This window comes from Cervus elaphus, chromosome 9, assembly GCF_910594005.1.
Source record: "Cervus elaphus chromosome 9, mCerEla1.1, whole genome shotgun sequence".
In the NCBI taxonomy this organism is placed as follows: domain Eukaryota; kingdom Metazoa; phylum Chordata; class Mammalia; order Artiodactyla; family Cervidae; genus Cervus; species Cervus elaphus.
This window is the reverse complement of record NC_057823.1, coordinates 65,982,543-66,003,886: the sequence shown is the minus strand read 5'-3', so window position 1 is coordinate 66,003,886 and position 21,344 is coordinate 65,982,543. Positions and strand designations below refer to the sequence as shown.

At 42.1% G+C, this 21,344-nt stretch overlaps 1 protein-coding gene across 4 annotated transcripts in view; it reads right to left on the bottom strand.

The window, feature by feature from the left end:
• The window catches only part of GRIA1 (glutamate ionotropic receptor AMPA type subunit 1), a 336,627-nt gene that overhangs the window by 131,535 nt on the left and 183,748 nt on the right, over window positions 1-21,344 (bottom strand). For 2 of the 4 annotated variants that reach the window (XM_043913360.1, XM_043913359.1), the window contains exons 3-5: window positions 18,106-18,345; window positions 13,360-13,547; window positions 7,598-7,651 (exon numbers count right to left, since the gene is read on the bottom strand). In XM_043913360.1, coding sequence (XP_043769295.1) covers window positions 7,598-7,651; window positions 13,360-13,547; window positions 18,106-18,345 — 482 coding nt within the window. The remainder of the gene's footprint in view (window positions 1-7,597; window positions 7,652-13,359; window positions 13,548-18,105; window positions 18,346-21,344) is intronic. The other 2 variants (XM_043913362.1, XM_043913361.1) reach the window with 1 other exon arrangement.

Here is a 21,344-nt window from a genome sequence, read left to right as displayed (position 1 = left end):
AGTAGGACAAAACCTGGCCCTGGAACTCAGGGAAGGCTTCCCAATGGAAACACAGAAGCTGAAAGAATAGGAGGCTTTGGTTGGGTGAAGAGTGCAAGGAAGAACTCTCTAATCAGAAAACACACAGGCTTGGAGATTCCAAGTCAGAGTGACCGAGGGTGGTGAATCAGAGGAATCGCATGTACACATCAGCTTAGCATCAGGAGGGACAGACCCCTTAAGTGCCAGTTTTGGCAGTAGGTTAGGGTAGTGTACAGCTTGGAAGGTTCGGCCCTCACTTCCTTACTTGTCCCTCTTTTTTAAAATTTGTATTTATTTTGTGATTTTTCTCTGGCATTCTTTTAAAACTTTACTGATATGTTCTAGCTGGAAGACAAAGCCAAGTTGTTTCCGGGATAAAAATGAAGCCACATGCTTCTTAATGCTTCTTAGCGCTGCTGGTGTGAGCCTGGTGTGGTGGGAGGTATGCTCGGTTCATGTCTGATGTTCGTCTGGTGGGCTGTTAGAACCGTGCCCTGTGAGAAGGCCCTGGGGGGATGCGACGATGAGGGGCATCCAGGCTAGAGGAGCAAATGCTAGGAGCAAGCAGGGTAGGTGGTTCCCTCTCAGTGGGTGTTATTCGAACAGGAACCAGATGGATGTGCTTCTGTTAGGGACGTTGTAGAGGAGAGTCTGGCCTTTTATGGGAAGTGGTTTAGCTGCCCTCTGAGTCTCATATCTACCTACTTATTTGCATATTCATAGCTGTACTTATAGTCTACCATTGATCTCTGCCTCTTTTAGCAAGACACAAGGAATTTGCCTGTAAGTTCATGTGATAAATGGATACCAGCATTGTTTATTTCCTGAGAAGTCATTTCACTCACTCATTCATTCATTCGGTGACTTTTTAAAGAACACCATTACATGAAGCTCATTTTGCCTGGTGAACTGGAAATTCATCAGTGAGAAAGGCAAATTCCTTCCTCCAGGAGCTTATAGACAACAGGGAGGAAGGTATTATATTATTGTATTTCTATTATTATTTTACCATAATTATTATATTATTATAACAATATAATGTAATTATATGATATATATTTATATTATACAATTATATTATATATAATTATAGTATTATATTATTGATAGTTATTATTATAATTACCACTATTATTATAGTGGTGGATGAGATTTAGTCTAGAAGGGGGTTGAGGGACCTCAAGGATGGTATCTTGTTCCCAGATATTGTGTTTTCTTTCCCCCCCAAATGATAATGATGATGGTGATTACAATGATGATGATGGTGGTAATTGTTAACATTTATTGAGTGTTTTTGGGGGGCCGACTATAATTATGAGGACTTACAAAGTTATTATTTCACTTAATTCACATGATAGCCCATGTGGAGGTAGATGATACTACATTCCTTTTTTTTTGCAGATGAGGCAGTGGAAGCTCAGAGAGGATAGGTTATTTTACTAATACTGCACAGTTAATAAATATAAAACCAGAATTCAAACCCAGGTCTGTCTGACCCAGAGCCATTCTCCCCAACAACTGCACCACCTTCCTAACCAAAGAAACAATGCAGAAACCAAACATGAACATGTATTGAGATGACGTGGGCAGAAGAAAGCAGACACGCTTAGCCTTATAGAAGGCGTAGACAGATTTCTCTGCACAGGGGAGCAAGGAGACGAAAGTACCTTCTTCTCAGGACTCATAGAGCAGAGGGGCAGCAGCGTGGAGCTGAGTCTTGGGTGAGCTGCCACATGGACCAGAACTACTTATAACTAACATTTCACAGGAGGTCATCTGCAAGCACGTGGGGGAAATGGCTGACCACCCTGGTCCCCAGATACCCCAATAAGATGTGAGATGACCTGTCCTCAGTTTGTGTTTCCCTCAGCTTTTGTGCACTAGAAATTGCAGTCCATATCCATGGGAAATTGGTTGAGGAACCTCTAAAGACACCAAAATCTTCAGATTCTCAAATCTCTTATATAAAATGTCATAATATTTGCATATAAACTGTGCATATATGTGCATTCTCCTGAATACTTTAAGCCATCTCTAGGTTACTTATAATACCTGCTAAAATGTAAATGCTATGTCACTAGCTGGAAATACCATATAAAGGCTGGGTAGATCGTTGCCAATATATATCACATTCAAGTTTTGCATTTCAGAACTTTCTGGATTTTTTTTTTCAAATATTTTTGACCTGTGGTGGGTTGAATCCATGGATACAGAATCCATGGATGTGAAGGACCAACTGTATAATTATAATAAAATTCCATCAGTATCCAGTGGAAAATGAAATGGGGATTTGAGAGCTTGAGTCTGAATTCCAGGTCTATTGCTGCAATTGTAGCAAGATTTAAACTCAAGCCCTCTAGTCAAGAGCCCATCCTCCCGCTGCACCTGACCCCCTCCTCTTGCTCAGCAGTCATATGGCACAGTGTAAGAACAAGGATTTGGGAGTTCTGTAGTCCTGGAGGGGAAGCCCGGTTCCATGATTTTATCAATTTAGTGACCAGAAAGCTCACTTTCTGAACCTTGGTGTCTTCATTTGATAAATGGGGTTTTTATCAACCTGGAGGACTCTTATGAAGATTTAATGGTTAATCAGTTATAATGTTTGGACTATAGCAATCACTCAGTGAATAGCTGAGTTATCACGGTTGTTATTGTTGTTGTAGTTATTTATTAGGGGTTTAAGGCAGTCTAGTTCAGTGGTTCCAGTGGTTTGGCCTAAGTTTAGCCTGGTCATCCTATTTTCAGGATCACATCACTTGGTTTCTGTCAGATTCTTCAGAGCCAAACTCCATTGACCAGTAGTGCTTGCCTTCTTCCTCTGCAGCTCAGTCATGTAACATCTTGGAACCTCAGTTCTCTCTTCTGTAAAATGGGGCTGATAGAGTCTGCTGCTGCTAAGTCGCTTCAGTTGTGTCTGACTCTGTGTGACCCCGTAGATGGCAGCCCACCAGGCTCCTCTGTCCCTGGGATTCTCCAGGCAACAATACTGGAGTGGGTTGCCATTTCCTTCTCCAGTGCATGAAAGCGGAAAGGGAAAGTGAAGTCGCTCAGTCATGCCTGACTCTTAGCGACCCCATGGACCGCAGCCTACCAGGCTCCTCCATCCATGGGATTTTCCAGGCAAGCGTACTGGAGTGGGTTGCCATTGCCTTCTCCATGATAGAGTCTACCTTACTTATTTCATAAGGATACTGTGGGATGTGATGCATGCCAAAATGTCACATTAGCTATAGCATGGTGGAAAAATGAGAGGAATTGCTGTTATTATTATTGTTATGAATGCCCTGAAAGGTGAAAGTGAAGTTGCTCAGTCGTGTCTGACTCTTTGCGACCTTATGGACTGTAGCCTACCAGGCTTCTCCATCCGTGGAATTTTCCAGGCAAGAGTACTGGAGTGGGTTGCCATTTCATTCTCCATGGGATCGTCCCGACCCAGGGATCACACCCGGGTCTCCCGCATTGCTGGCAGACACTTTACCATCTGAGCCACCTGCGAAGCCCATGAATGCCCTAGGCAGCACGAACTGCTCCATATTGAAAGACAACCAATACCTTCAGTCTTTCAGTGCTTCTCAAACTGGGATCTGGTGGACCCTTTATAAATTCTCAGAGGTCTGCTAGTTCTCTGCAAGAATTTTTAAATGTTGTGCTTATTTATTTCAGTGAAACTCAATCATCAATATTAATTATCTGATCATTTGTCTCACGCTGTGAGTACTCTTGTTTGCAGTCCCAGTGGACTGAAAAATTTAATCATTAGCTCAGTGTTTCCCAAACTGTCTGTGCAGATGCATTCTAGGGGTCCACATATCTTTCTTTTGAGAAACACTAGTTTGTTCTAAGATTTGCTGCTGATGCATTGTAGAGATAAGAGCTATAACTGGAGAGCTCCGGCTGGTAACTGTCTGCTTTGATCACAGTCTCCGAGTAGTGAGTGAGAGCTGAGTCAGGGCTGGGTTTGGAGGAGGCCTGACAGCCAGACAGGAGAGTTTGATTCTCCAGGAGATTCCAGGACCCAGGAGCTTCTTTAAGTAGTAAAGGTATAGTTCACCAATTTCTATGGCAACCCACTCCAGTATTGCCTGGGAAATCCCATGGACAAAGGAGCCTGGCGAGCTACAGTCCATAGGGTTGCGAAGAGTTGGATATGACTGAGCAACTGAGTATGCACTCAAGTTCACTTTATGGACATCCCAATACTATGGAAATAGAAATATACATCTATCCATCATATACAAAATAAGAATGCATACACCAGCATTTATGTGCATGGGCATATACATGCACATATACGTACAGACACAAGTGAGTATGTTTAGATGGGCACATTTAGTATATGAAGCAAGGATTCCCCACTATGTAGAGCAATTTAACTTTTTCTAGGCATGGTGGCATTCAGCAACATACTGGCCTTCCCCAGTGATTCTATGAGCATAGAATAGGAACTATTATTCTCAGTGAGGAAACTGAGTGCTGGCAAATTGCCCCAAATCACAAAGAAGCTGGCCGAGGGTGGTGTCTGGACAAAAAGCAGGGTTTTTCTTTCTTTGTTTTTTTAATGACTCCTGTTATAAAGCTCTCCTCCCTGACCCAGAGTTCTCCTTCCGTCTTCTCTTCCAGTAGCCCTCCAAACCCAGAAAAGCATCCCTCCAAAGTGACCTGTTACAGGAACACTGTTGGCTTCTTTGAAGCTCACACAGTCTGACAGGGACAGAAAGAACCTTGAAATAAAAAGTAGCTCCCTCCTTTGTTAAACCTTTCAAAAGCTCCCTTAGTTTCTAACTCTATAATTACACCCTAATCACAAGCATGCTGAAGGAGGGGGTCAGTTCCATGCAGCAGTGGGCTAATTATGTGGCAGAATTTCTAAAAATTACCATCTTATAAATTGTGTGATTCCTCTGAAGGGGGAAGAAGAACACACACACCACATACTCCACTGTTTCAAACTGAATTAATTAGTAATTTGAAGCCCAATTATCAACTAATCTATTGGAACATGCAAGTCTTTTGTATTTGGATGGTATATGCAATTTGCATCCTATTAGCTGGCAGTTGTAAGAATTTGAGAGCTCATTAGGTCAGGGGAGAAAAAAAGAATGCAGATCAGAAGGCTGCAGACACCCTAAGGGCTGACTTGGTGATGCTGTGACTAAGGGGTCACTTGGCAACAGATGGAGGCTGGCAATGTAATTACCTGAGGTCTTTGGGTGGCTTTGAGGTCACTGATGTGTAATTTCTATCTTATCCTGGAGAGATGATTATGCATGCCCCCACCCTTGTTCTGTATATTCTCAAGCAGCAGGGTGCCCACATGATCGTGCTGAGAGATGTCCTGATATAGTAGAAAAGGCATAGGCCTGCTAACCCTGGTGCCAGGCCTAGCTCTATCACTGACTTGTGTGAGCCTGGCCAAGTCATACCCCCTTGCTGGTTTAGCCATAAGCAAATGTTTCCCTGTAAGCAAATGAAACTTAGATAGAGCTGACTTCCAAAGTCTTTTCTAGGATGAAGGATCTAAGTGAGATTCAAGGGATGTCAAGAGTTTTTTTCATTACAAAGTCAACAATTTCATCCTTGCAAATGGTTTTTGAGGATGCAACTCTTGGTTCCCCCAAAAGTGTCTGGATGGTTATTATCCATTTAAAAGGCAAGTATGTCTGAGAAAAGTAACATATTTATCTATTAATAGCTAGACCTTAATTAACTTATCTTAATAAGTCCTTATTTCTCGTCTTGACCATGAAATACCAAGACTGCTAAGGCTAGGAAGTTTCCAAGGGGAAAGATGGTTCAGGTAGGAGTATGTCTGAGGCTGGAGATCAGTCAGAAAGAGAGACAGAGCTTAAGAATTAGGCAAGATATTTTGGTCCCACTTTTTAGTCCTACCACTTTGACCTTTACTATGCCCAGACCCTGTGCCTTTGTCCTGTTAGTGATCCTTATTCTAAAGATAAGTAGGAAAATATCAATCTCTTATTCAGTTAATATTACAGGAATAATTACCACAAATAACATGGCTAAAACTGAGTGATATAATTTGTTATGGGCAAAAAGCTAAAAAAATCACATCTTAAAGGAAACACAGAAAATCATAAAGAAGGCCAGGATAATAAGCAAACTTTGTAGAAAAAGCTATCATTAAGGAAATCTGACAACTGTTTAAACTGTCACATGGCAAAATTTGTTATTTATTAAAAATTTGCTGGGAGATGCAACCACTTTACAAAATAGTTTTAGCATTCCTCAAAATATTAACCATAGAGTTACCATGTATCCCAGTGATTTCACTCCTAGGTTTGTGTTCAAGAGAAGAATTTGTATACAAATGTTTGTAGAAGCAGAATTCATGATAGTCAAAAAGCGAAAACAACTCAAGTGTTTATCAGCTGGTGTGTGGATAAACAAAATGGGATACATCTGTATAATGGAATGTTACTTGGCAGTAAAAAGGAATGAAGAACTGATATGTGGTACCAACATGGATGGATGTTGAAAACATTATGCTAAGTGAAAGAAGCCGGTCAGATATTCTGTGATTCTAATATCCAGAATAAGCAAGTCCATAGAGATAGAAAGTAGATTACTGGTTGCCAAAGGCTGGAGGAATTTGGGGGAAAATAGGGAGTAACTGCTAATGTATGGGGTTTCTTTTGGGGGATGATGGAGATATTTAAAAATGAGATTGTGGTGGTGTTTCATAATTCTGTGAATATACATAAAAGAATTGACTTGTGTACTTTAAATGGATGAGCTTTACATCATGTGAATTGCATCTGAATAACACTCTTTAAAAATAAGACAAGGCAAAGTAAAAATAAATTTGGCTTTGGGGAAAAAACAAAACAAAACACTGGAAGTCTCAAACTTCATAATTTAAAAAGGTAGATGAGAAAACATGACCCAGGACTTGCCAAAATAGACTTGCCAAAATGGATGGCCACAAAGAAAATTCATAATGATACATACATGTCACTAGGAATAATTTAATGTACCAAAAATTATCTTATGAGTCAAGTCTTCATACCCTGAAAAATAATTGCACCCAATAAAAATAACTGTAGTACATAAAAATGAAAGTAAAAATTTTCTTTAAAAGACAGCTTATCTATGCCACAAAAAAAAGAATAAAAACTAAATTGTCATAATATTGTTCATGGTATAAAACTGTTTCTGGTTAAATACTTGTCAGTGCTAGTATTCTTATGATTTAAACATTTGTATTTATAAACAGTCAAACTATCATTGGTGTCAAAACAGAGAATCAAAACCAGTGAGGTTAAAGCATCTTGTATCCATTCAAACATGTGGTGATTTTGTTGTTACTGCCAAGTGGCAGAGTCGATTAAAGCTGGAATTATGATGACTAATAAAGGCCTGTCCACCAGTGTGATCTCTTACAAGGAAGCTTAGAGAGTCACCTTAAGTGTGCTGTGGGTTTTGCAGGGGCACAGCTGAAGCTTGAAATTGCCTGTCCCATACATGCAGTTCCTACCAGCCAGGGACCACAGTAGCAAGCCAGGCCCCAAACATGGAAAGACTCACCAGGTGAGGGCTTGCAGTGTCCTCTACTCACCAGATTTGCAAGGATATAGTGGTAGCCAATGCCATTCTTTTCCAGCTTTACAATCTATAAAACACAACCAGGGGGGATACATGCATTAATCGTACTGCCCATTAAAGCTACACCTGCAATAATAATAGCAATGAACATTGAACACTGACTGCCCTGTCCTATCCTAAGTACTCAAGCTACAGTATCACAGCCACCCAATGATGGCGGCATTGCTGATACCCTCGCTTTTACAGATAGGGATGGAGGCTTAGAGAAGTTAAATAAACTCCCTGAGGTTACCCAGACATTAAGTGCAGATACAAGATTTGAAATCATTTTTGCCTGATTCCAGGGATGGAGTAGTGTTATTACAACCCCCAGGTCCTGGCTAAAATGTTTACTTCTTTCCTTCTTCCATAAAGCCTTCTCCATTTATGGAGATTCTTTCTGTACACAGTGAGAATCATCTGTTGTATTGGATTCCCTCTCACTGTTATAATGATATCTGCTGCTTGAGTGGACAGAGAAGTGGATGCGTGGTCAAATGGGTGGTTGCATGATTGCACCCCGGTTCTTGAACTTCACATCCTTGCATGGGTCACATTCAGATACAGTTCCTTCCTTTGTGCTTCTTCCCTGAACCAGTTGGGTATTCAGACATTTCTGCAATTTTGAGTGCAAGCCGGACGCTGGGAGGGAATGTCAGGATCATCTGATCCACCCCTCACTGTACAGATGGGAAGTCTGGGCCCAGAGTTGGGGCGTGATCTATCAGATCCCACAGCAGTATGGTAGCGGTGTCAGGACATTGCATTGTGTGGCGCGCATGCTCAGTCAGGTCCAGTGCTTTGAGACCCTATGGACTATAGCCCACCAGGCTCCTCTGTCCATGGATTTCCTAGGCAAGAGTACTGGAGCAGGTTGCCATTTTCTTCTCCAGGGGATCTTTCTGACCCAAGGATTGAACCTGTGTCTCCTGCCTTGGCAGGCAGATTCTTTACCACTGCGCCACCTGGAAATCTCTAGTGTTAGGACAGGGACCTGGCTGTTGTGAGGCTTTCCATAGGATGCCTGAAATAAGAGCCAGGGTCTCCAAACACCCCTCCATCTTGCATGCATAGGCTGTCTCTAATCGTTCTAGGCAGGAAAATATCTGTAGAAAGAACTACCCAGAGATTTGCTTGGGCATCCAGATACACTACCCAGCTGGGAACAGCTAAGACTGTGGACCTTGGTTTAGCCCTAGCTCAGCCAGCAAGGTAACTTGATCTGCTTCTTTTTAATCATAAATGAGGTTAGGACAACCTGCTCAGTGCCCCTCCCCCTGCACTGTAACAAGGAGACATAAAACAGAGGAGAAGCATTTGGGCTTCTCCAACTGAATAAATTTTCAAGGTTATTAACAGCCACATTCAGATATCTACTTAATTGGATGTATGTGCATAGCAGCTCACATTTTTTTATGGTGAGAATAATTAAATGCAAGTGCATACAATGAATGCTCTGAAATAGTGGCTAGCATGTGAAATTCCAGACCATGGAGCTCAAAGACTATTGGGATGATAGTTTTATTAATAATTCTTCATTGCTTTTTCATTTTCTTGTCAAATGGCTTGCTGCGCTTTCAACAATGAGATACCATTATCAGAAACCTATTCAGCTTCAAATTAACACAAAACAGCAAACAAAAGACAGATTGAAACCCACTGCCTCAGGGCAATAGATAAGAATAGTCTCTGCAGGATGAAATTACAGGTTGAAACATAAGAAACAATAATGAATGATTTTTGACCAATAAAGATTAGTAATTTTATATAGTTGGACCTAAACACCAACCTTCCCACCCATCTACTCACCTACCTACCTGATGACCTCCTTTCCCTTTTACAAATATTAAGTGCTTACTATCTACCAAGCACTGTGCTGAGAATATGGTAGAAAATGAAAAAGCATGGTGCTTGCTCTGCTGGAGGTCACAGTTTACTGGGAGAAGAACAATACTAAACAGATAAAGAGATAAAAGGTTACGCACTGAGAAAGTTGATACAAACGTAATGTACACTTGCAGTCCACTGCTTCACGACCCCATCTCTTCAAAGCTCATTTTCACTGGATTGCTTTAATTCACAGACTTTGTGTCTGGCGTACCCTTTCCCATTCTCTTTGATTATTCGTAACCTTTATGGCTAAGCTCTAATTCCAACTGCTCTGTGAAGCCTCTATGGTTAATTAATTCACTCAACAAATATGTATTGAACGTGGACCATATGTCAAACCCCACGCTGTGTACTAGGGACAAGCTATGAACAAGTGAGGCAGGGTCCCCAGGCCCTCATTGAGCTGAGCTGACAATTTGGCAGGGAGCCAGATGGTAAATAGATAAACAGATAAATGAACAAGATTTCAGCAGGTGAAAAGCACTTTGAAGACAATAAGAGTAAACGAATGGGCTGGTCCCGGTCTCCCTCATCCATCTCCAACTCCTTCTGAATTTAATGACTGTATTACATAATTAAGTGCCATATACTGATAAAGTATTATAATCTAATGAATTTCCTGCCAGTGCAAGAGATGCAAGAGATGCAGTTTCGATCCCTGGGTTGGAACGATTCCTTAGAGTAGGAACTGGTAACCTGCTCCAGTGTTCTTGCCTGGAAAATTCCATGGGTAGAACATCCTGGTGGGCTACAGTACCTGGGGCCCCAGAGAGTTGGACATGACTGACCAATTGAACACACACACACACACACACACACACACACACACACGTGTGCGCGCGCGTGCTATATTTTGATAACCCTGTTCCTTGCTTACAGACCTTCACTGTCTCTCCACTGTTTATAAAATAAACCCCAGACTCTTTAGAATGGTTTCCAAAGATCATTGTCTTCCAGTAAACAATTGACATCCTCCACTTGGCCTTTTAAGCCCTCTGTGAACCGTGGCTCCTACAAGTCCTCTGGGCCTCCCTACCTGCTCTTTCCTCCAGCTTAAAGGCTCTTTTTCAGTCAAAGGCTACCTGTAGATATCTAGACCCATCTCACATTTAGGATCTTAGAGCATTCATTGATTCCTTATTCTTCTCATTCATTCAAAAAATATTTATTGAATACCTGCTAGATGCCAAGCACTGTTCAAGGCACTGTGGATACAGCAGGGAAGAAAACAGAACAAGAATCCTAATACAGCTGATATTCCAGGTGGAGCACTATAGACTGAGACAGGCCATTAATTCACTATGTGGAGTTTGGAATCATTGTCTTCCTCCTTAGATTAGGCAGAACGTTTGTGTTAGACTGAAAAGATCCAAGTTCTTGAGTGTGAGATAGTCTAGGATGATGCCAAGATGTCAGACTGCAAATCAGAAGATGGAAATCCTTTGTCACTGACTAAGTGACATTGTCTTTTTCACTAACTAGTCTGAACCCAAGACAAATGATTCAACAAATATGACCATTAGTCATCTCATCTGTAAAGTCTAAATGGAAGTGATAAACCAAATAACTTATAAGATCCTTTCAGCATTTTGGTTTTACTTTTCAGAATAGAAGAGTCCAACAATTAAAAAGATAATATACTACAATCTAAAATATTCAGAAAAACAAGTTACTTTCTTCCAAAACACACGTTTTTCCTTTGACAGAGGGGATGGCTATAGTCAGCAGATGCTGACAATTGAGTTTTTAAGAGGTCTGGCATGGTAGCTAAACCAAGATGGATTTTATTTCCTACTTTCATTCCATGCTACTCGTGAAATCCCAGGCAAGTGTAATCCCTTGTTTCTCCATTTATAAAATAAGGTCTCTAATGGAAGCAGTTTTATAGAGAGGATGTGAGGATGAAGTGGAATTATACATGGAAAGGGCTTGGCATGGTGTTTGGTACAAAGTAAGTACTCAGAAAATAGTACCAACAGCTTTATCTTTACTGTTGGAGTCTTCAGTCTGTTAAGAATACCTGCTTATCATCCAACACTTTCCCTACCTTTCATCTAATCTTGTTATCAACTTCGTAGAACAGGGATCTTCATTCCTATTTTACAGATGAGTACACTTACGCCAAAAAATAAATGACTCAAGAAGCCAGGATCGTACCCACAACAACTTGAATGAATCTCTAGGGAATTATGCCAAGTGAAAAAAGCCAAACCCAAAATGTTACATACTGTGTAATTCCATTTATATCACACTCTTAAAATAAGAAAATCACAGAAATGGAGAACAGATTAGTGAGTGCCTAGGGAAAGGGAAAAGGAGAGGGAGAAAGGGAAGCGGGATGACCACAGAGGATCTTTGTGATGATGGAAATGTTCAGTACCTGAAATGTATCAATGTCAATTTCCTGCTTGTGGTATTGCACTATAGTTGCTACAGTTTTATAAGATGTTATCATTGGAATAACTGGACATGTGGTGCATGGGATCTCTCTGCATTATATCTTGCACATGCATATGAGCTTGTGTCTCAAAATTTAAAAAGTTTAACTAAAAAAAAAAAAGAAACACAAAGCAAAACCAGTATCAGTTGGCATTATGAATAGCAAAAACAGGTAAATCTTTACATTTAACACTTTCAGTGGGGCAGGCTCTATTTTAAGTGCTGTGCATGTATACATAGATTCTTCTGACCCTCACAAGAGCTCTCTAAAGGTAGCCATTTTTATTAATATTATGCCAAAATTACAGGTCAGGAACCTGAGTTGTAGAAATTAAAAACCTGGCCCAGGGTCACAGAACTCATGAACATTAGAGCTGGGGATGTGAATCTGACTACAGGGTCTCTGCGTTTAACTGTTATTAATACTCTATTCTGCTTTACGTAACTAGAATTCCAGTCCTCTGACTCTGGCTCAAAAAACTCCCATCTCAATGGGAACAATTTTTGCTGCTTTTTCTCTCTGAGAGGGAGGCACAGATTCACACTTTGTAAAGTAGAACACAGAGTGAACGCCTCAAAGAACCCCCGGCTTTCAAAATCTCTCCTGTTCAATTGCCGAGGCCTCTGAACAAGCGCTGAGCTGGCTCTGAGATTCCCTGCGGGAGCCCCGGGGATCTTGAGGACTATTAACAAGCGCTGTCTTGTTGTCAAGTACCTAAAACTGCCATCTTTAATTGTAGAGTACTGTTCAAAAACAATTGCAGCATCTCCTTCCTTGCTAGCTCATCTGAATACACAGATGTAATTTAAAAAAACAAGTGATCTATCCAGTGCCACATGCTTTCCCTCTGAGAATAGGAGGAACCATGACTTAGAGACATCTGGCTAAAGACTGCTGAGGTTACGGTGTAATTTCTTAGAATGGACAGTCAGTTAATTCATCTTTCAGACACTGGTATGTGTTCCAGGAAAGAATAAAGGGGGGTGCTCGGTGCCTTCCTGAACTCAAAATGGGTCAGTGGGCCACATGGATGAGAAACCAAATGCAGGATCAGCAGGTGACAGAATGCAGAGCCAAACCCAGGAATCCAGGAAGCTCTAAGGATGTGATAACACTTCACAAACTCTAAAGTGCAATGCATTTTTCTTTTTAACAAGAAAAGGAAACACTTGAGATAAGTTTTTGGTTAACTGATCTGAGAACCATGGGAAGCCCTAGGTGATGGCTCCTACTCTGTACTATTTCATAATGTTTCAGAGTTAAATTGTTATCGTTACAGGATGTGAGAAACAGCCTGTGGTTTTACCTAGTCAAGAACTCTCTTTGTAACTCCGAGGGCCAGAGGTCATCTGGTCCTCTGGAACCATCCCCCACAGCCACCCTGAGGGCACCTTCGCTGCACTCACTACCTGGCCCAGGATAGCATTGAGGCGTTCCGATTCACAGTCCACCACCACCAGCCGCTCCTTTTTCTTCTCCAGGTCCTGGAAGAGCATCCGGTAACCCTCCTCCGTGGTTGTCAAGATGTTGACGGCTGTCACCTGCCAGTTCTTCTCAGCAGCTGTGTCCAGGACTTTCTGCAGGACGGACAGACCTGGAGGTGGGGTGAGTAGGACAGAGAGGTGGCAGTCAGAATCCACAGGAATTACCCCCACCTTCCCCACTCCTCCACTAAACTCAGCTCCAGCTTGTTCTATGCCAGTTTAAGCTGGGGTGGGCAGACTCTGTGTTTATTCTGTGTTTCTGTTTGCAGAACGTAGGAGGCAGTAGTTAGTGATTAAAAGTGTAATCTGAAGCTCCAATTCTAATGCCACAATATACTTGGTTAAATGATCTTGTATGGATTAATTCACCTTGTGAAACTTTAGTGTCTTCAGTGGTAAAATGGTGATGTTAAGAACGCCCACCTCACAGTGTCATCATGAGGATTGAATGAGAGTATCTCAAACATGGCAGGGGTTTTATAAATATTGATTACTGTTCGGCCTTTAGTAACTGCTTATTAAATGTGCTGATCTGATATCTAAATAGCACCTTATAACTGTCAACCACATTTACTAATGTACAGTATATCTCAAGTCCTAGCACTTTGCCTCTCACACAGTAGGTATTCGATCACCATGTACTGAATTAAGTTACTCTCTTCTGATTTACAGCTAAATGATAGAGGAATCCATGACTAAATACTGTTTTGTTTCATCTCTGGGACATAGATGGTGTATTAGTTTCCTACTGCGACTGTGACAAATTATTGCATATTTCAGTTCAGTTGCTCAGTCATGTCCGACTCTTTGCAACCCCATGAATTGCAGCACGCCAGGCCTCCCTGTCCATCACCAGCTCCCGGAGTCTACCCAAACCCATGTCCATCGAGTTGGTGATGCCATCTAGTCATCCCATCCTCTGTCATCCCCTTCTCCTGCCCCCAGTCCCTCCCAGCATTAGGGTCTTTTCCAATGAGTCAACTCTTTGCATGAGGTTGTAAATTTAGTGGCTTCAAAGAAAACATTTATCATCTTAAACTGCCAGAGGTCAGATGTTTGAAATGAATCTCACTGGGCTAAGTTCAAGTTATTGTCAGAGTTGTGTTATTTTCTGGAGATTCTAGGAGGGGAAATTGTTGTTGCTTTTTCTGCTTCTAGAGGATACCTGCTTTCCTTGGTTTATAGCCTCTTCCATCTTCAAAACCAGTACTGACTAGTTGAGTCTCTCATGTCATACTCTGATACTGACCCTTCTGCCTCCAACTTACATGTTTAAGGACCCTTGTGATTACACTGAGCTCACCCAAAGAATCCAGGATAATCTGTCTAAGGTCAATTGATTAACAATGTGAATTCCATCTGTAACCTTTATGCTTTTTGCATTTAACATAACATATTCAGGGGTTCCAGGAATTAGAGCATGGGTATCTTTGTGGGGGAAGAAGGGGGAGGTCATAATTTTGCCTGCAACAAATTGTTATTTTACCCACGCATTCTTAATCTATCTTGTGCACGTATATCATTTCTATCTCCATATAACATTGCTTATCTCTCTGATAGCGACCAATATGGTCCCGGCATAAAGAATCATCTGTAGATTGATTCTGTTGTTTCTTTTTTTGCTTGCTTTATTTATTTTATTTAAGTACAAGGTTGGTGTTCTTAAGCCTCACATTTCAGTTCAGTTCAGTTCAGTTCAGTTCAGTTGCTCAGTCGTGTCCGACTCTTTGTGACCCCGTGAATCGCAGCACTCCAGGCCTCCCTGTCCATCACCAACTCCTGGAGTTTACTCAGACTCATGCCCATCGAGTTGGTGATGCCATCCAGCCATCTCATCCTCTGTCATCCCCTTCTCCTCCTGCCACCAATCCCTCCCAGCATCAGGGGCTTTTCCAATGAGTCAACTCTTCACATGAGGTGGCCAAAGTATTGGAGTTTCAGCTTCAGCATCAGTCCTTCCAATGAACACCCAGGACTGATCTCCTTTAGGATGGACTGGTTGGATCTCCTTGTAGTCCAAGGGACTCTCAAGAGTCTTCTCCAACACCATAGTTCAAAAGCATCAATTTTTTGGTGCTCAGCTTTCTTCACAGTCCAACTCTCACATCCATACATGACCACTGGAAAAACCATAGCCTTGACCAGATGGACCTTTGTTGGCAAAGTAGTGTCTCTGCTTTTTAATATGCTGTCTAGGTTGGTCATAACTTTCCTTCCAAGGAGTAAGCGTCTTTTAATTTCAGGGCTGCAGTCACCATCTGCAGTGATTTTGGAGCCTCAAAAAATAAAGTCTGTCACTATTTCCATTGTTTCCCCATCTATTTCCCATGAGGTGATGGGACCAGATGCCATGATCTTAGTTTTCTGAATGTTGAGCTTTAAGCCAACTTTTTCACTCTCCTCTTTCACTTTCATCAAGAGGCTCTTTAGTTCCTCTTCACTTTCTGCCATAAGGGTGGTGTCATCTGCATATCTGAGGTTATTGATATTTCTCCCAGCAATGTTGATTCCAGCTTGTGCTTCTTCCAGCCCAGCGTTTCTCATGATGTACTCTGCATATAAGTTAAATAAGCAGGGTGACAATATACAGCCTTGACGTACTCCTTTTACTGAAAGTTTATTATGTGTCTGCCATTGCTCCATTAGCTTTCCTGTTTTCAACTCACTTAATTCTGTAAGGTAGGTACCATTGTTATCCATGTTTCACAAATGTGGAAATGGAGGTTCAGAGAGACTTAGTCATTGGCCCAAGGTCACACAGCTAGCAAATGGCAGAACTCTGAGCTCAGAGTTGTGAGGTAGGTGGAGCCCCTTTTAGAGTATGGGCGCTTTTTGCTGATTAACCCCAGAGATGATCCTCTATTAAAAGTGACATTTTTCTGGCTTTGCCACTTCTAGACCTCAAGCCTCATTATGCTGCAAAAGTGAAGTTGCTCAGTTGTGTCCAGCTCTTTGCAACCCCATGGACTGTAGCCTGCCAAGCTTCTCCCTCCATGGAATTTTCCAGGCAAGAGTACTGAAGTGAGTTGCCATTTCCTTCTCCAGGGGATCTTCCCAACCCAGGGATCGAACCTGGGTCTCCTGCATTGTAGGCAGACGCTTTATCATCCCCACCAGGGGAGACCTATTTATGCTGCAAAGTTGTCCTGAAATAGCCATTCTGCAGGTCATCCTTATAATGCCTGCTTGTCTGACAAGGGAAATCATCCAAATAAGGAAAGAGAAGGGAAAATCAAAGGAAATAGAATGCTTCTGGCCTCCCCTGCCAGCTAATTCTCCTTAAATAACGCCTGCCTAACTCTTCCTGAAAAAACATTTCGCCAGTCACTCTTCTATTGAAAAATCTTCTAAGCCTCTCTAAAGGCTGCTGCTGCTGCTGCTAAGTTGCTTCAGTTGTGTCTGACTCTGTGTGACCCCATAGACAGCAGCCCACCAGGCTCTGCTGTCCCTGGGATTCTCCAAGCAAGAACACTGGAGTGGGTTGCCATTTCCTTCTCCAGTGCATGAAAGTGAAAAGTGAAAGTGAAGTCGCTCAGTCATGTCTGACTCTGCGACCGCATGGACTGCAGCCTACCAGGCTCCTCTGTCCGTGTGATTTTCCAGTCAAGAGTACTGGAGTGGGGTGCCATTGCCTTCTCCATCTCTAAAGGCAACCCCCTATAAAACCTCTTTTAAACAGGGCAGAATTTCTGTGCCTCACTTTGCAGACCTTGTATGATCCACTTATTTATTCACACCAATAATGGTTAAGTTCTTTTTGGACCATTGAGTATAACAGGGGATGGTAGGATAGTATAATACAACCATCACAGGAGTTAGAGAAAAGAGAGTTTCCATTTAGAAGGTCAGGAAATAGAGAAAGTGGTGTTCTCTGTTGCAAAAAAAAAAAAAAAAAAAGGAATAATTTGCATATGTAGATTTGAAAAGGGAAGTGCTCCCCAGGAACTAGAATCCTCTGATTCAAGATGTAGAGAAGAAAAACAAATACTGGACACATTTTAAAAATGGAAAATTTGAAATTAGGTGGAGGCAGAATTACTAAGGCCTGGGAGGGTTGATGGTGATGCTATGATGATGCTGATAGAGGTTAACATGTATAAAAGACTCTGCATTGATTGTGTTGTTGGTACCATACAAGCCCATCTAGCTACTGTGTCATTCAGTCCTCACAATTTTATGAGATAGAGACTGGCCTTATCTTCATTATAGAGATGAAAAAAGGAAGGAATAGAGAATTTTATTCCCATTACAGAAGTGATCAAACTGAGGCAGAGAGAGCTTGCCTAAAGTCAGACAGCTGGAGAGGAAGGAACATAGAATTCAGATCCAGGTCTGACTCCATATGCTCCTAAAAGCCATTCCATGAGCCCTGAGCCCTGAACCCTGAGCCAGTCAGCTGAGGTCCTTGGACATGGAGAGTGGGTTCAGGAACAATGGAAGCTTTGAGAGCTGCAGAGTGACATGGTGCGTTAAAAGGTTATTCTCTCCAAGGATGTGTTTCCACACAGTGGGTTACAGATTAGCTACTGAAAAATCAGTCCACAGACATAAAGCATTTCTGGATCATTCCTCCCTGACTTCAAGAAAGCAGGGAGGCCCCATTCTTCTTCCTGCTGGTAATTTTCTCCCCATCCCTTCATCGTCTCTCTCCCCTAGCCCCTGGCTTACCCCGGTCAGCATCATAAATGTAGACAAATTTTTGCCACTTGTAATGGTCGATGATACTGATGAGGGCATCCTGCAGCTCGGGGCGCAGCTGGAGGACAAACTGGTTGGATGTGTCAACGGGAAAGCTTGGTGTAATGAAGCAGACGTGGAGGGCCCCGCAGAAGGAGGTCAGCATGTTGACAGTCCTCCGTTCATAAAACCCAAAGATGGCATAGACTCCTTTAGAGAACTGGGAACAGACTGGAAAAGGAGAAGAGAGAAATTAATGAATAGAGGAAGATGCTGCAAACATGTTGTCAGTGGCTCTAAAACTGTCTCATCCACTAGCCTATCCATCCAACTCATCATCCTTCTATTATCTAGCTAGCCTTCTACCCACTCAGGCAATCTATCCCTCCATCCTTTCAGCCCACCAACCTATCTAACTGTCCATCTATTTTACCCATCTGTGCATCCATTCACTCATTCATCTGTCCAACCCACCCATCCATCTGTTGAAGCAGTCTTTATTAGGTGCCATTTCCATGCCAAGCGTTGTCATGGTTATTCATTATAAATGTATACAATGCAGTTTTGTATGTTCTTTCATGTTATCTGTACAACAACCTTATTAAGGTAGGAAAAGGATGACTAGGTAAGTTTTTAAAGGGAGAAACCAAGGCTTAGAAAGGTAATGAACATGTCCGAGGTATCACAGATAGACCGTATCTGAGTTAGGCAGGTATCTTGAGCCCAATCTAACGATCTTTGTATGACACTGCCCGTCACTTCAAGGCAAAGCATAATAAGGTGCCTGCAGGAAGAGGGTCTGTCAGCTTGCTGCTGATGCCCGTTTAAGAAAACAAGTGTTGATTTTCCCAGTCTACCCTTAGCTTTCAGTGTACATTTCCCTGCTGATGTTCATCGTGTGTTTGTACATCCTGCTAGCTGATTTTTCAGGCCCCCTGGTGTATCAGCCACAGTAATAGCTTAGCTGTGTGAATATCCCCACAGGAGTCATTTTGTAAGTTAAGTTACCAACACTGGTTGATGTTCAGTTAGACTGCTGGTTAGACTATAATGGTAAAAAAGACCAAAGTTATGGGACCAAGTTCAGGTCATTCAGCAATGAAACTTCATTTTAATATGTGATACAGGGTTCCTAGACTTTGCCCCAATGAAGTGACCAACTGTAATGCCAACCCCAGTGCCCCCAAATTACTGTCCTAATATGGATGGTGAGGTAGACAAGTCATTCTCATCATGGTGACAGTATTTTAGGGTGCTTTGCTGTATATGTTAGGCTGTTCATTTCTCATCACAACTCTGTGACTTTGGTATTATCAGTTTTATTTTAAGATGAAAAAGCTGATGTTCTTAGATGATGTTCTTAGATTCTCTCTTGACCATATCACCTGCTTTCATGACCCCACACTGCCTTTGTAGATGGGCTCTCAAACTATGCTCCATGAGCATTGCCCAAATGTGTTCCATGAAACCTTAGTACCACAAAAAGTGAAGTGAAGTGAAGTGAAGTTGCTCAGTCGTGTCCAACTCTTTGCGACCCCATGGACTATAGCCTTGCCCAAATGTGTTCCATGAAACCTTAGTACCACAAAAAGTGAAGTGAAGTGAAGTGAAGTTGCTCAGTCGTGTCCGACTCTTTGCGACCCCATGGACTATAGCCTACCACGCTCCTCCGTCTATGGGATTTTCCAGGCAAGAATACTGGAGTGGGTTGCCATTTCCTTCTCCATAGTACCACAACGTGCTCCTTAAAAAGAAAAGACTTCTTTGCGTAAACACGTTTTGGAAATGGTGCAAACCCTGTCCTCCCTTTGCAGTTTCATGCTACATACTAGCCACATAAAAGATTGAGAGGAATCCTGTTCTAAAAAATCCAGATTTTTGTCAAATTCAAACACTCCCAGGGCCCTTTTTTGGGGAATACATTTTAACACGTAATTGATACATTGGGTCAGGCTGAAATGAAGAATGCCATTAGCTACTAGGACCTAGTTGCCTACCAAGTCTCAGTTCTCAGTTACTTCCTGGATATTCCCTTCATGCCCCTGCAAGATGATCTCTTAAAGATTGTAATGGAGCCATACAAGCCGTCTGTTTAACTTCCAGTGTAACCCAGCATATCATCTAAGGAACCCTGGCAGGCGCCCTTTATTTTGTGTGTTTGTATATGTTTTTTAATTTAATTCTTATTTTGTATTGGACTGTAGTTGATTTGCAATGTGTGTTAGTTTCAGGTGTAAAGCAAAGTGACTGATTCTTTTTTAGATACTTTTCCCATATAGGTTATTACAGAATATTGAGTACAGTGCCCTGTTCTATACAGTCGGTCCTGATTGATAACCTATTTTGTATATAGTAGTATGTTTATGTTAATCCCAAACTCATAATATCTGCTTGCATACTGAGTTACTGGGTACTCAGTGCTTCTCAAGGTGTCTAGTCCATCGACTGACCATTCTCTGAAACCAGAGCCCCATATGCCTGCTCTTAACCTACTCTGTGGCCCTGCTGGTATATGAAGGTGGCCCTCATGGATTCCAGCTTTATGCCATCCTCCACCTAGAAACCCAAGGGATCCTTTTAATTGAACAAAACAAAACACATTGTTTGCCCTTTCTTGTGTGCAAAACTTCTCCAAAGTTTTGAGGTTTCCCATTGCACAGAGGAAAAATGATGGTGACTCAGAGCCAGAGTAACCTCTTCTTTGCGCCCCTATCTCACACCCTGTCCTTGCTCCTTGCCCCAGCCACACTGGCCTTTGTTTTGTTTCTCTGGCCTCCTCACTCCTTCTGCCCTAGCTGGGCTGCCTCCGCCTGCAGCACCCTTCCCTTATGTCTTTGCAATGCTCACTGCTTTTCAGCAGTTGTGTCTCAGCTCACATCTCTCCTGCCTGGACTGGCCTTCCTTCATCACCTCTTCTAGATGGTTGTTCCATCCTCCCCTCAACCCTCTATAAATCTCTATCATATCTCCCATTGTAGCTTTCATACTTGAATGATTATTGTTTGAAATAGTTTTTTCTTTCTTTTTTTTTTTTTTCGCTTGTATATATCTGTGACTGCTCAGGTCAATGTTAATTCCCCAAAAACAGGGGTCTCATTTATGCCCCAAAGCCAGCATAATACCCAGGACATGGTAGATGAGTGCTGATGAGAGGGTCACCTGGCCTGCAGTAAGGGATGAGGAGGAGCTGGTGCGTCACCCTGGACCTCTTCCTCCTCCTCTGTTCTGGG